Raw genomic sequence first — 16,488 nt, 5'->3', positions numbered from 1 at the left:
TCTATCTATCTATTATCTATCTATCATCTATTATCTATCTATCATCTATTTATCTATCTATCTATTATCTATCATCTATTATCTATCTATTATCTATCTATTATCTGGCTATTATCTATCATCTGTCTATTATCTGGCTATTATCTATCATCTATCTATTATCTATCATCTATCTATCTATCTATCATCTATCTATTATCTATCTATTATCTATCATCTATCTATTATCTATCTCTTATCTATCATCTATCTATTATCTATCATCTATCTATCTATCATCTATCTATTATCTATTATATATCATCTATCTATTATCTATCATCTATCTATTATCTATCATCTATCTATTATCTATCATCTATCTATTATCTATCATCTATCTATCTATCTATCTATCTATCATCTATCTATCTATTATCTATCATCTATCTATTATCTATCATCTATTATCTATCTATTATCTATCATCTATCTATTATCTATCATCGATCATCTAAATTATCTATTATCTATCATCTAAATTATCTATTATCTATCTATCTATCTATCATCTATTATCTAAATTATCTATTATCTATCATCTATCTATTATCTGTCTATCTTATCTATTATTGTTATAGCGCCATTTATTCCATGGCGCTTTACATGTGAGGAGGGGTATACATAATAAAAACAAGTACAATAATCTTAAACCATACAAGTTACAACTGGTCCAGGAGGAGAGAGGGATCACAATCTATTATCAATCTATCGTTTATCTGTCTATTATCTATCTATTATCTATTTATCATCTATCATTCCTTCCTTCCTATCCATCAGTGGAGGACACAGAATGTGTTTCTTTTCCTTTTCTTCCTCCTCACTGATTTCGGCACATTCGTCCCTCAGCCTACTGTACCTGGTCGTCTCCCGATTTTTCCTCAGATCACAGATGTTGGGAGACAGACAGATCGGTACCAATATGGCTGATCCTTTCTTCCTGCAGAGTCTCGTTATTGCTTATTCCATTCTCCTTATTGACTTAAAGGGTTTGACCGGTATTACAAATATGGCGGCTTTCTTTAGATCGTGTGTGTATTGCAGTTCGGCCCCATTCACTTCAGCAGGGCTGATTTTCCAAGTTTTTCCCACGCTCGGCCGCGCTCCACCATGAATCGCCCATCATTTATACTTACTTCATGGATCTGTCATATTTCCTGCCCCTTCCTTTAGATGGACCATCTCCGGGGGTCTTAACTCCACAGCTTCCACCCAGAGCACCTTCCATGCAAGATGTGGAGATGAAACTGCTGGAAGCTGAGGAGGAGAATCGGAGGCTGCGGCTTCAGCTGGGAGAACTCCGGAGCGAGGACCTGGCGGGAGACAACAGTAGTCGCTGTTCCCAGAGGAGTCTGACTGAGAAATGTGAGGTGAGTGACCCGTGCCCCTCCGGCCGCTTATCTGCCTGCCGCACTTCTCACCATCCGGGCAAAAATATTGACACATTCCTGAGTGAGGAGGCTCGTCAGGACGGGATGTTATTTACCGGGCATGTATTCTTTATATGGCAGAGATCGGCAACCTGCAGCACTACAACTCCCTGCATGCTTGGTCATTGGTCATGCTGGGAGTCGTACTGTAATAAGGGTTTCGTGTGTATAGTAAAAAAGAAAAGCACTTGCTGTCTGCCCATAGTAGTGCGGTGTGCGTGCTCCACCTGCTGTCAGTTTACTAGAGGTTAATATGCCATATAGATCTATGGGTGGTATACCCCTTTAAGCTCACCATAGAGTGGAGGTAGCTCAGACATGTTCAGATAAGCCTCACGTCCATGCTTATTTCAAACGAAATGCTCGTCTTTCACCCAGCGATGTAAATTCCTGGACTATCAGAAACTGGTTTAAACTGTAAAGCGCTGCGGAATATGTTGGCGCTATATAAATAAAGATTATTATTATTATTGGTCACAGACCAGATTATTAGTGGAGCTGATTGATTACATCGTGCTTCCTGCAGTCACCACTAGAGGGAGCTGACAAGCTGTCCACATACAGTAGAGCTGAGGCTCCCTCTAGTGGCTGGGTCACCAGAGATCCGTGCACCATGTAGTGGCCTTTCTCAGTACTGCGGTTCAGATCACATTCACTTTAATAGGAGCTGAGCTGCACTACCAGTGACGGCCACTACACGGTGTGTTGAGCTCTGCACGCAACATAGACCCCACAGCGGCGGTAGCTGATAACTGCTGAGCGGTGGAGGGGCCGAGTGTCGGACCCTTACCCATCTGATATTGATCACCTATTGGTTCTCAATAGAATAGTCCTGGACAACCCCTTTAAAAATAGATCATACACCTCCAGCTGATCCCCAGGAATGGCTGACGCCCGGCGCACTCCGTGTTGATCACTCTACTGGACTGTGGTGGGAATTATCAATCTGCGGCGGTCCCTCATTAGTTCCTCGTGTGTCTGTTACTTTCTCGTAGCTCATTCACGTGGCCATTGTTTGTGCTGGACATAACAGTAGCCGAGACGTCGTGACCTTGGTGAAGTCGATTCTGTTTCACAGGTAGGTTTCACATTTGTGCAGCAGTAAAGGTGCCGTCAGACTGATGCATGTTATGTAGTGTCAGACCTGGGGGGCCGGTGTATGACACATGGGACCCGTCAGACTGATGCATGTTATGTAGTGTCGGACCTGGGGGGCCGGTGTATGACACATGGGACCCGTCAGACTGATGCATGTTATGTAGTGTCAGACCTGGGGGGCCGGTGTATGACACATGGGACCCGTCAGACTGATGCATGTTATGTAGTGTCAGACCTGGGGGGCCGGTGTATGACACATGGGACTCGTCAGACTGATGCATGTTATGTAGTGTCGGACCTGGGGGGCCGGTGTATGACACATGGGACCCGTCAGACTGATGCATGTTATGTAGTGTCAGACCTGGGGGGCCGGTGTATGACACATGGGACTCGTCAGACTGATGCATGTTATGTAGTGTCAGACCTGGGGGGCCTGTGTATGACACATGGGACTCGTCAGACTGATGCATGTTATGTAGTGTCAGACCTGGGGGGCCGGTGTATGACACATGGGACCCGTCAGACTGATGCATGTTATGTAGTGTCAGACCTTGGGGGGCCGGTGTATGACACTTGGGACCTGTCAGACTGATTCATGTTATGTAGTGTCAGACCTGGGGGGCCGGTGTATGACACATGGGACCTGTCAGACTGATGCATGTTATGTAGTGTCAGACCTGGGGGGCCGGTGTATGACACATGGGACCCGTCAGACTGATGCATGTTATGTAGTGTCGGACCTGGGGGGCCGGTGTATGACACATGGGACCCGTCAGACTGATGCATGTTATGTAGTGTCAGACCTGGGGGGCCGGTGTATGACACATGGGACTCGTCAGACTGATGCATGTTATGTAGTGTCAGACCTGGGGGGCCGGTGTATGACACATGGGACTCGTCAGACTGATGCATGTTATGTAGTGTCAGACCTGGGGGGCCGGTGTATGACACATGGGACTCGTCAGACTGATGCATGTTATGTAGTGTCAGACCTGGGGGGCCTGTGTATGACACATGGGACTCGTCAGACTGATGCATGTTATGTAGTGTCAGACCTGGGGGGCCGGTGTATGACACATGGGACCCGTCAGACTGATGCATGTTATGTAGTGTCAGACCTTGGGGGGCCGGTGTATGACACTTGGGACCCGTCAGACTGATGCATGTTATGTAGTGTCGGACCTGGGGGGCCGGTGTATGACACATGGGACTCGTCAGACTGATACATGTTATGTAGTGTCAGACCTGGGGGGCCGGTGTATGACACATGGGACCTGTCAGACTGATTCATGTTATGTAGTGTCAGACCTGGGGGGCCGGTGTATGACACATGGGACCTGTCAGACTGATGCATGTTATGTAGTGTCAGACCTGGGGGGCCGGTGTATGACACATGGGACCTGTCAGACTGATGCAAGTTATGTAGTGTCGGACCTGGGGGGCCGGTGTATGACACATGGGACGGGGAGGGTCTGGATTTGGTGGTCTTTGATTATTTTATGGTCTTCAGATCTCTTTAATTCCAGCACCTTGAGGCCTGATTAGCCGACAGGCCCATATAGTCGCCCTCTGGGTCACTGCGACTACCATTGTACGGATTCGTCTCTTCTTCACACTTGTTTCTCCATCCGACTAAGGAACTTCCTTGTGGTTATCAGTTTGTGGCTTTTACCTTCTGACCTGAGATACTTTTTATTTTTATTTTTTTTCTATAGACGAAACCCGCTTCATTTCCATTTGATCACAGATTCTGTCGCCCAACGCATTTTAGGCAATTTATTCAAAACCTGGATGGTCCCATCCCTGCGGATCAGCTTCTATAACGCCAGCGACCTGAAGGTAAGTAACTGTGCCGTCGGCAGCGGCCGGGATCGGAGTTAGTCTGTATTCACACATCGGTATTTTATGCCACAACCAGGAGACTTTCCAACACTCAGAGCAAGAGTCAATCTTTCCATTATACTTCTCCTCTGATTGTTCCTCTCCTGGTTTTGGCTACAAGTACTGAGTGTGTGAACGTGGCCATACTCTGATCCTGGACTATAACTGCTCAGATGCCCCAGTCAGAGAGGATTGTGGCATCTAAGGAGTTTTACAGGGGGATGTGGTGGTCTCCTCAGTGAGGACGGAAACTGTAGAGCCACCTCGGGTCACACCGGAGAAACTGCTTCTTCCTCTGGATGACTTACTTGCCTGCAATTGTATCGTAAGCAGTTGCCTAAAATATAAATTCCTACAATCTAACATTAATATTCCTCGCCATCTTCATCGCATTGTGACCCTCTGGTAAATAGCGAGTCCATTATGGTATTTCGGTGCAAGTCCTCGTTTGTCTTCCTGGTGATTTGGTCTCACGTTGTGACTTTCTTTTCACAGCCTGAAGTTTCATGGATCCCGAACAAACATTACTCTGGAATTTATGGCCTGATGAAGCTCACGCTGACCAAGGCGCTGCCCTCCGACCTGTCAAAGGTCATAGTCCTGGACACCGACATAACATTCGCCACGGACATAGCGGAGCTCTGGTCTATATTCAGGAAGTTCACAGGTAACCTGGGCCGGGTCCACCGCGCTGCGTCTACGTGAGCGTCCATCTTCCCTGCGGACGTTACACCTGTTCTCGTTTCAGGCGAGCAGGTTCTGGGCCTGGTGGAGAATCAGAGCGACTGGTACCTGGGCAACCTGTGGAAGAACCATAAGCCTTGGCCGGCATTAGGACGCGGATTCAATACAGGTAACCTAATCCTGGCTGAACAGAGACACTGGATGAGCGACTACATCCCCATCATCCACTATGGTACCTGATTGGTGTCCTTCTTCCCTCCAGGGGTCATCTTGCTCCTTCTGGACAAACTGCGTCAGATTGGCTGGGAGGAGACATGGCGTCTGACTGCCGAGAGGGAATTAATGAGTATGCTGAGCACTTCCCTTGCGGACCAGGTGAGACCCCGCTGGGGGTTTGCAAGACGTCGTGTGTCTCTTATACGAACAGATGGTGATATTTGTCTCTTCCCATTTAGGATATATTCAATGCTGTTATAAAGAGTGCCCCGTCCCTGGTCTACGAGCTCCCCTGTTACTGGAACGTGCAGCTGTCGGACCACACACGCTCCGAGCAATGCTACAGTGAGCTGGCCGATCTGAAGGTGAGACCCCCGCAGCCTCATGCCCCCCACATTACATTAGAATCTGTGTGAAGCTGGCTCCCCCTTCTGGTGGCTTTTGGCGCCACGTTTATGCAGATATGACTTTAGCCCCCCCATTCACCAAATGTGCAGTTTAGGCCAAGTTCACACAGGTCGGATGATAATCTGAGGCATCGTTCCTACTTTTTGGAAATGACCATAGGGGGTTATGCCACGGACCGTGTCCTCGCCCCTTCTCGGCTCGCTGTCATGATGCCATTTGTGTAGTTAATGATCTCTGGTGGCACAGTAGAGGGTAAATGTTCCCGCACGCAGGCACAAGGGGCAGACACCAGTCCCAGCGGCCAGCACTGAATGACCTAGATGTCACTAGAAATCTTAGAGAAGTCTCGCCTTTCTCCAGGAGACCCTCAGACGTTCCTGAAGAGTTTGCAAGTATGACTTACCCCAAGAAAAAAAAAATTTTTTGCTTTTTTTATATTACATTTTCAGCACATGAAGTTATTGGTTTGGAAGATTGTTAGTTTTCATTTTGCAATGTACTTTCTGTATCAATTCTTCATGTTTTCCAAGATCTCTGCTTGCTGTCACTTAGTAGGACCCCTCCATACTTATCCCCTGTCCTGGTCCATGTGTTGGGGACACGGGTATGGCTCGTTATACAGTCTGTACCTTGTATCCGTCACATGATCAGGACTTGGTGACACCAAGCAGAGATATTGAAAACTGATTAATACACGAGGCTTAAGGAAAAATGGCACCTCCACTTCATGGGATAATCCGGAGCAAGTTAAGGTAAATCTGACTTTAGTAAAGAAAGAATAAACACAAAGCGTCTGTAATCCCCAGACGTGTGGCTGGAGGAAGCGCTTATTTCACGCCCGTGATACAGCAGAGTTGGTGCTGGAGAGATAAGCGAGTCGTTGGGTTCCCAAGGCCGACCGGACACTGTATCCACATATATCCGGCCCTTCATAACAATGGACAAGTCTGAGAAGCCGGAGCTGTGATTTAAAGGGAACCTGTCACCCCGTTTTTTCTGATTGAGATAAAAATACTGTTAAATAGGGCCCGCGCTGTGCGTTATAATAGTGTATGTAGTGTACCCTGAGTCCCCACCTATGCTGCGAAATACATTACCAAAGTCGCCGTTTTCGCCTGTCAATCAGGCTGGTCAGGTCGGGTGGGCGTGGTGACATCGCTGTTTCTTCCCCAGCTTTCTGTTGGTGGCGTAGTGGTGTGCGCATGTCCAAGTGCCCGAATCCACTGCGCGCAGGTGAAGAAAAAGCGCGCGATCTGCGCTATTACCCTTGTCATCGGTGGGGGCGGCCATCTTCCTGAGGCCGCGCGTGTGCAGATGGCGTGCTCTGCTGCACGGGGCTTCAGGAAAATGGCCGCGGGATGCCGCGCGTGCGCATATAGAGATCGCGGCGGCCATTTTCCCAAAGCAGAGTTTGCATCTCGGCTTCAGGAAAATGGCCGCCGCGATCTCCATCTGCGCACGCGCGGCATCCCACGGCCATTTTCCTGAAGCCCCGTGCAGCAGAGCACTCCATCTGCGCACGCGCGGCCTCAGGAAGGTGGCCGCCCCCACCGATGACAAGGGTAATAGCGCAGATCGCGCGTTTTCTTCACCTGCGCGTAGTGGATTCGGCACTTGGACATGGGCACACCACTACGCCACCAACGGAAAGCTGGGGAAGAAACAGCGATGTCACCACGCCCACCCGACCTGACCAGCCTGATTGACAGGCGAAAACGGCGACTTTGGTAATGTATTTCGCAGCATAGGTGGGGAATCAGGGTACACTACATACACTATAGTAATGCACAGCGCAGGCCCTATTTAATAGTATTTTTATCTCAATCTGAAAAAACGGGGTGACAGGTTCCCTTTAAAGGGATATTAGACCTCTGTGGGGGCACTAGAACCGCTGTCTTACATCTGGGGGAGAGCTCATTTACATACCTTTTCTTTCCCCTATAACCTGCCAATCCGACCCTGGTCTGCACTGATGAGGGGCACGAACCCCCGAAACAGAGGTCTCTTCAATTCAGAGGCGACTCTCTGGTTTGTGCAAATACTCAGGTCGTATTGCACGGCTCATTAATGGCCCAGACGTTGGTTTATGAGACATCTGCCTCCTGTAGGTGGCGCTATCCAGCTTTCTTCATCCAGGAGGGGAAATAATTTGCATAGTTTTTCCCAGGGAGCACTGCCAGTCTAGAAGTCTCCGTAAGTCCGCTAGTGTCCCCCACAAGGGGAAGCAGTGGCCCCCTACAACGGCATATTCCATCTCTTTTGTAACATACATGCAGATTCCTTTAGTCTGGCGTCGCCATTTTTGTGCTGGAGTAAAGAAATGCATGTGATTAAGAATTTCCAATCCGATATCAGATTTTCTGGATTATCAAGTGCCAAATTAAAGGAATTTTGTACAGGTTTTTTTTTGTTATAAAGTTAAGTGCTAGAGTAATCGTACTTGTGTGCCAGAGGGTTACACTGGCCGTGGGCATTCAGTAGACGCTCTTCACGTGACATCTCTCTCCCGCCTGCAGGTGATTCACTGGAATTCCCCTCATAAACTCCGCGTCAAGAACAAACATGTGGAATTGTTCCGGACCCTGTATCTCACGTTCCTGGAGTACGACGGCAGCCTCCTGCGCAGAGAGCTGATTGGCTGCCCCAGCGACAAAGAGCAGGAGGTGAGGACGGTGGTCGTACAGGTGGAGGCGGTGGTCCCCACTCTCTGATCACTTGCCCCGCACAGTTTATGGCTTCTCCTTGAGGCCGTGGACAGATCAGTTGGCATTGTGCACCACGGAAACATTACAGGGAACTTGATACTTGGGCCAAGCACCGTGGGTGACTTGCGACGTTCGGAGGGCTGACATCACTTTCCCGTGCACTTGTATCACGTCACAATGAATACTGTGATGTATACTTACTTTTAACTTGAGAAACTCATGATGTTGAAGATCTCTGCTTGCTGTCATCCACTGGGAACCATCATTGCTTCCCTTGCAGTGGATACAGATCTGTCCTGGTCATGTGACGATGGCATCGATGAGGGACTGATAATTCTACGAACCGCACCCTGTTGTGGTCATCGCCAGTGGGAGCAAACAATGAAGGTTACCACTTGATTACCCCAAGCAGAGATATTGAAAACCATAAGGAATTGATATACAATATATTGGAAAATTGGAGCATTTTTCTCTTATACAAAGGATTCCCTTTGTTCTGGGCCTCGCTCTTACAATGAGTTGTGCCTAATGACACACTCAGCTCTGCTACATCTGTCGCCTGCTCTGCTAGCATATGATCTTTTTACATTGCTCACAGGAGGCCTTGGATCAGCTGGATGAGGAAGACATTTGCTATGATTTCCGCAGGGAACGTCTTGCGTCCCACCGCGTTCACCTCACCTTTCTCCCCCACCAAACCTTGCCAGAGGACCCCACGGATGTGACACTGGTGGCCCAGCTGTCTATGGACCGGTGAGTGTGTGTCCCTGCGGTGCCCAGACCTGGTGGTGCAGGCGGAGCGCTAAGTGTTGGTGTTTTCCAGGCTGCAGATGCTGGAGTTGATTTGCAGACACTGGGAAGGTCCGGTCAGCCTGGCGCTGTACCTGTCGGACGCAGAAGCGCAGCAGTTCTTACGTTACGCTCAAGCTTCTGAGGTTTTGCAGTCTCGGACCAATATTGGCTACCACGTAGTCTACAAGGAAGGGCAGCTCTACCCCGTGAACCTCCTCCGAAACGTGGCCCTGAGGAACGCACAGACGCCATACGTGTTCTTGTCTGACATTGACTTCCTGCCAATGTATGGACTGTACGAAAGCCTGAGGTTAGTGACGGATGAGTGTGATCGTGGGGGTCCGATCAGGGACCACCACCACCCCTACAATATGGCCACACTGCTGCCCCCATTCATCATTCTAGGGATACAGAAGCTCCCAAGGGCACAAGCGTATAATGTTCACATCTCCCATATCTGTATCTAGGGTTTCTGGGGCCTCAGTGGCCAGACCTCAAACAAAACACATTTCGCACTTACCAAATCGTGAAGCTTAACATGTGTCTTGTAAAATAATTTTCTATTATTTTAAAGGGGTGGTCCCATTGTAGACAACCTCTTTAAATATGAGTGACATGCAAAAATCAGATGACTACTGTGTAGTGATGAGCGCGTGTGCTCGTTACTCGAGTTTTCCGAGCATGCTCGGGTGGTCTCCGAGTATCGTGGGCGTGCTCGTAGATTGTTTGTGTCACCACAGCCGCATGATTTGCTAACAAACAGACAACCTGAACACATGCAGGGATTGCCTAACAGCCGCAAATTATGCAGCTGCAGAGACACAAACACAATCTACGAGCATGCCCAAGATACTCGGAGAACACCTGAGCATGCTCGCTCATTACTACTGCTACGAGTTCATTTCCTGGGATCCTCGATTTATGCTGGAGGAATCCTCAGCAAGTTGAACGTCTCAGATGGGTGGCCCTTCATGGCTGTAGTCCAACACAGCGAGAGCTGCCGCTCATTAGGGGCATAAAGTCTCCCATACAGCTTAATATTGGGGTGTCCTAATGGTACAACCCCTTTTAGCCTTTCCTGACCACCCACCGGCTTTAATGCTCTGACAATGTATAAGTAACCGTTTGGTTATCCGGGTCATGTGAGGATCCCGACGAGAAGGCAGACGCGGTTTATCACCGTTTCGGTCTTCTATATTGCAGCATTGAGCGCTATATAGCGGATAGTGGCGGTAAAACCGATCCTTTTATTGGACCCGCACAATGGCCGGTGTGTGCTGGGTATATCAGATCCAGATCACCTCCGCTAGTGACTTCTATTACTGTAGTAGATATTAAAGGGAAAAAAACCTGACCGCAAACAAAACTGCAGCGTCCCCTCTAGACACTGTATGAAATATATATACGTCTTATCTAAGAAGTATAAATCACAAAGAAATACGAAGTGGTTACATGAAAATATAAAAACTTAATGTATTAACTGTCGGCGCGACCTGAAAGCCCTGGAAGTTTACAGCAGTTTATTGTGAAAAATGAGCAGTATAAAGAAAACCATAACAAAAAGACATTTCACTAATATTTATAGAATCCCCCAAACATTAGCGAAAAATATTTCTAGTGCATAGAACAGGCGTCGTGCAGCCGCAGAGGTTTCTCTGCGATTATAACTTGTGGATACAAGTCAGAGCTAAAATGTACTGCACGTGGCAGAGTGAGATCTGCATTCATGTGCCCCCAGTACAAGACCTTCCTATAGAGGGCGCTGCACAGGAGGCATCCATCTACAGGACACGCCGGCACATAGGCGCTGACCGAGGCGTTGTCTTCTCAGCAATATTATTCTGCTTGTTCTTAGGAAATCCATAATTGAGGAAGATATGGCCGACACTCAGAAAGCTCTCATAGTCCCAGCGTTTGAAACTCTCCGTTACCGTCTGTCCTTCCCTAAATCCAAAGCTGAGCTGCTCTCCATGCTGGATATGGGGGCGCTCTACACCTTCCGGTAAGACGTTAGAGGAGCGGAGCTCGGTTGTTGGGGGTTTCTGAAAACAAGCTTATGTAATTTTCAGGATCAGTAATGTATGTACACAGTGACTTCACCAGCAGAATAGTGAGTGCAGCTCTGGAGTATAATACAGGAGGTAACTCAGGATCAGTAATGTAATGTATGTACACAGTGACTGCACCAGCAGAATAGTGAGTGCAGCTCTGGAGTATAATACAGGATGTAACTCAGGATCAGTAATGTATGTACACAGTGACTTCACCAGCAGAATAGTGAGTGCAGCTCTGGAGTATAACACAGGATGTAACTCAGGATCAGTAATGTATGTACACAGTGACTGCACCAGCAGAATAGTGAGTGCAGCTCTGGAGGATAATACAGGATGTAACTCAGGATCAGTAATGTAATGTATGTACACAGTGACTGCACCAGCAGAATAGTGAGTGCAGCTCTGGAGTATAATACAGGATGTAACTCAGGATCAGTAATGTAATGTATGTACACAGTGACTGCACCAGCAGAATAGTGAGTGTAGCTCTGGAGTATAATACAGGATGTAACTCAGGATCAGTAATGTAATGTATGTACACAGTGACTGCACCAGCAGAATAGCGAGTGCAGCTCTGGAGTATAATACAGGATGTAACTCAGGATCAGTGCATATAAAGGTGTGGCCACCTTTCATTTGATCTGGACATTATATTGTTGTGGTTCCCCATGGCTGTGTCTACTGGCTGGGCTCACTCCTTCTCAGCCCTTATCCACAGGTTTTAAAGGGAACCTGTCACCCCGGTTTTTCAGTACGAGATAAAAATACTGTTAAATAGGGCCTGAGCTGTGCGTAACTATAGTGTATTTTGTGTACCCTGATTCCCCACCTATGCTGCCGAAATAACTTACCAAAGTCGCCGTTTTCGCCTGTCAATCAGGCTGGTCAGGTCAGATGGGCGTGGCGACATCGCTGTATCTTCCCCCAGATCTTGCATATATTTCCGTTGGTGGCGTAGTGGTTTGCGCATGCCCATCTTCTGAATCCACTGGGCAGGAGAAGAAAAAACACGCGATCGGCGCTATTTCCCTGGTGATCTGTGGGGGCGGCCATCTTCCTGAGGCCGCGCGTGCGCATATGGACTCCACTGCTGCCAGGGGCTTCAGGAAAATGGCCACGGTATGCCGCGCGTGCGCAGATGGAGATCGCGGCGGCCATTTTCCTGAAGCAGAGTTCGCATCTCAACTTCAGGAAAATGGCCGCCGCGATCTCCATCTACGCACGCGCGGCATACCGCGGCCATTTTCCTGAAGCCCCGGGCAGCAGAGGACTCCATATGCGCACGCGCGGCCTCAGGAAGATGGCCGCCCCCACAGATCATCAGGGAAATAGCGCCGATCGCGCGTTTTTTCTTTTCCTGCCCAGTGGATTCAGAAGATGGGCATGCGCAAACCACTACGCCACCAACGGAAATATATGCAAGATCTGAGGAAGAACCAGCGATGTCGCCACGCCCATCTGACCTGACCAGCCTGATTGACAGGCGAAAACGGCGACTTTGGTAAGTTACTTCGGCAGCTTAGGGGTGGAATCAGGGTACACAAAATACACTATAGTAACGCACAGCTCAGGCCCTATTTAACAGTATTTTTATCTCGTACTGAAAAACCGGGGTGACAGGTTCCCTTTAATATTAGTTAGGACTGTCCCAATTAGGGTCACCATGAAGTGGCAGGATGGTATTTGCATATTTTGTATCATAATGCTAAGAACCCTAAATTACTTTCATGCACTATTTCCGTTTATTTACTTATGTTTGTCTTTGGTTTTTCTGTTCAGTGGCCAGTGTGAACGTGCACTTACATGCGCGCCATTTTGTATACCAGTTCATTTCTTTAGTTTTTTTTTTTTATTCCAGTAATAGACTGATGTCTCACCTGTATTGGGGCGATAATTTTTCTGTAAATTGTTACATTCATTGTCCTTAGATACCACGTGTGGGAGAAAGGACACGCGCCAACTAACTATGCCAAGTGGAGAACCGCGACTACGTCATACCGTGTGGATTGGGCACCAAATTTTGAACCCTACCTGGTTGTTCGACGAGATTGTCCGGAATATGATCAGCGTTTCTTGGGCTTTGGCTGGAACAAAGTGTCTCATATTATGGAGCTGGATGCCAAGGTACGGCCACTTATACTGGGGGTGTACATATAAATTATAAGGCTACAGCCAAAGTCCAAATTGTTCTCCTTCATCCACTAAAAAAAAAAAATCAACAGTCTTAGGCTCTCACTCATCAAGACGTGTGTGTGTATATGTGTATGTGTATGTGTGTGTGTATGTGTGTGTGTGTGTGTGTGTGTGTGTGTGTGTGTGTGTATGTATATGTATATGTATATGTATATGTATATATATATATATATATATATATATATATATATATATATATATATATATATATATATATATATATATATATATATGTATATATATATATATATATATATATGTATATATATATATATATATATGTATATATATATAATGTGTGTGTGTCACTGGAACAAAAGAAAAGAATCCACTAAAGAAAATTCTGCACACCACCCATAATTAGTATCAAAAAGAACAACTTTATTGGTGACACAATAGTTAAAAACAATTAAAATACAAGAGATACCAACACAACTCCCCCATCCGACCCGTTCAAAAATATATACATAAGTAATGGCTGCACAAATGACAATAAAACATACTACATGCTACACATGAATAACCATATTGCACCGCAGAAGCACATCCCGGTATAAATCTAAACGCTAAAGCGAGCTGAAATAACACATCACCCCAAGGTAGGGGCAGGGGAAAAAAGAAGACACAACCCCCCTGGTCAATGCTGGTATATGTGGAAATGCCAACAGGAAAACCCTTAACCCCTTAGCGACCGCCGATACGCCTTTTAACGGCGGCCGCTAAGGGTACTTAAACCACAGCGCCGTTAATTAACGGCGCTGTGGAAAAAGTCCATAGCGCCCCCCCAGAGGCCGATTTTCTCCTGGGTCTCGGCTGCCGAGGGTAGCCGAGACCCCAGAGAACATGATTCGGGGGGTTTTTAACCCACCCCGCATTTGCGATCGCCGGTAATTAACCGTTTACCGGCGATCGCAAAAAAAAAAAAAAAAAGCGATCTCTTTTTAATTTCTCTGTCCTCCGATGTGATCGCACATCGGAGGACAGAGAAAAGGGGTCCCAGGTGGCCCCCCAATACTCACCTAGCTCCCCCGATGCTCCTCGTGTCTCCCGGTGGGCGCCGCCATCTTCAAAATGGCGGGCGCATGCGCAGTGCGCCCGCCGGCCGGCACCGGGAGAATCTTTGGGGTCTCGGCTGCCGGGGGTAGCCGAGACCCCAAAGAGCATGATCGGGGTCGGTATTACCGACCCCTGTTTTGCGATCGCCGGTAATTAACTGTTTACCGGCGACCGCAAAAAAAAAAAAAAAAAAAAGTAAAGTGTAATTCTCTGTCCTCTGATGTGATCGCACATCAGAGGACAGAGAAATAGGGGGATTCGGGGACCCTAGCATACTCACCTAGGTCCCTGGATCCTCTTGCTGCTCCTCCTGGCCGCCGGCAGAAGAACATGGCGGACGCATGCCCAGTGCGCCCGCCATCTGTCTCCATCTGCCGGCCGGCAGGAGAACAGCAGTTGGGGCTAAAATTAGGGTTAGGGCTAGGGTTAGGGCTAGGGCTAGGGTTGGGGCTAAATTTAGGGTTAGGGTTGGGGCTAAATTTAGGGTTAGGGTTGGGGCTAAACTTAGGGTTAGGCTTCTTTCACACTTACGTCGGTACGGGGCCGTCGCAATGCGTCGGCCCGACATACCGACGCACGTTGTGAAAATTGTGCACAACGTGGGCAGCAGCTGTAGTTTTTCAACGCATCCGCTGCCCAATCTATGTCCTGGGGAGGAGGGGGCGGAGTTACGACCACGCATGCGCGGTCAGAAATGGCGGATGCGACGTACAAAAAAACGTTTCATTGAACGTTTTTTTGTGCCGACGGTCCGCCAAAACACAACTGATCCAGTGCACGACGGACGCGACGTGTGGCCATCCGTCACGATCCGTCGGCAATACAAGTCTATGGGCAAAAAACGCATCCTGCGGGCACATTTGCAGGATCCGTTTCTTGTCCAAAAGACGGATTGCGACGGAATGCCAAACGACGCAAGTGTGAAAGTAGCCTTAGGGTTAGGGTTGGGGCTAAAGTTAGGGCAAGGGTTGGGGCTAAAGTTAGGGTTAGAGCTGGGATTAGGGTTAGGGTTTGGATTAGGGTTGGTATTAGGGTTAGGGTTGGCATTAGGGTTACGCTTGGGATTAGGGTTAGGTTTGGGATTAGGGTTAAGGTTAGGGTTGTGATTAGGGGTGTATTGGGATTAGGGTTAGGTTTGAGGTTAGGGTTGAGATTAGGATTAGGGGTGTGTTGGATTTAGGGTTTTGATTAGGGTTATGGTTAGGGTTGACATTAGGGTTGTTTTGGGGTAAGGGTTGTGATTATGGTTAGGGTTAGTGATTAGGATTATGGATCAGGTTGGGATTAGGGTTAGGGGTGTGTTGGGGTTAGGGTTGGAGCTAGAATTGGGGGGTTTCCACTGTTTAGGTACATCAGGGGGTCTCCAAACACGACAGCCAATTTTGCGCTCAAAAAGTCAAATGGTGCTCCCTCCCTTCTGAGCTCTGCCGTGCGCCCAAACAGTGGGTTACCCCCACATATGGGGCATCAGCGTACTCGGGATAAATTGGACAACAACTTCTGGGGTCCAATTTCTCTTGTTACCCTTGTGAAAATAAAAACTTAGGGGCTAAAAAATCTTTTTTGTGGAAAAAAAAAATATTTTTTATTTTCACGACTCTGCATTATAAACTTCTGTGAAGCACTTGGGCATTCAAGGTTCTCACCACACATCTACATAAGTTCCATGGGGGGTCTAGTTTCCAAAATGGGGTCACTTGTGGGGGATTTCTACTGTTTAGGCACATCAGGGGCTCTCCAAATGCGACATGGCGTCCGATCTCAATTCCAGCCAATTCTACATTGAAAAAGTAAAACGGCACTCTTTCTCTTCCAAGCTCTGCGGTGCGCCCAAGCAGTGGTTTACCCCCACATATTGGGTATCGACGTACTCAGGAGAAATTGCACAACAACTTTAGTGGTCTAATTTCTCCTGTTACCCTTGTGAAAATA

General features: G+C 47.7%; 1 protein-coding gene across 3 annotated transcripts in view; it reads left to right on the top strand.

Annotated features, from left to right (window-relative positions):
- LARGE2 (LARGE xylosyl- and glucuronyltransferase 2) overlaps positions 1-16,488 on the top strand; it is a 71,949-nt gene that overhangs the window by 37,071 nt on the left and 18,390 nt on the right. For 2 of the 3 annotated variants that reach the window (XM_069740050.1, XM_069740051.1), the window contains 12 exons: positions 1,213-1,409; positions 2,465-2,547; positions 4,283-4,406; positions 4,944-5,115; positions 5,197-5,301; positions 5,395-5,507; positions 5,588-5,713; positions 8,273-8,419; positions 9,060-9,214; positions 9,285-9,563; positions 11,109-11,255; positions 13,236-13,431. In XM_069740050.1, the coding sequence (XP_069596151.1) occupies positions 1,213-1,409; positions 2,465-2,547; positions 4,283-4,406; positions 4,944-5,115; positions 5,197-5,301; positions 5,395-5,507; positions 5,588-5,713; positions 8,273-8,419; positions 9,060-9,214; positions 9,285-9,563; positions 11,109-11,255; positions 13,236-13,431 (1,844 nt within the window). The remainder of the gene's footprint in view (positions 1-1,212; positions 1,410-2,464; positions 2,548-4,282; positions 4,407-4,943; positions 5,116-5,196; positions 5,302-5,394; positions 5,508-5,587; positions 5,714-8,272; positions 8,420-9,059; positions 9,215-9,284; positions 9,564-11,108; positions 11,256-13,235; positions 13,432-16,488) is intronic. The other variant, XM_069740052.1, reaches the window with a different exon arrangement.

Source organism: Ranitomeya imitator, chromosome 9 (genome assembly GCF_032444005.1).
Source record: "Ranitomeya imitator isolate aRanImi1 chromosome 9, aRanImi1.pri, whole genome shotgun sequence".
Classification (NCBI taxonomy): Eukaryota; Metazoa; Chordata; class Amphibia; order Anura; family Dendrobatidae; genus Ranitomeya; species Ranitomeya imitator.
This window is presented reverse-complemented; position numbering and strand designations above follow the sequence as displayed.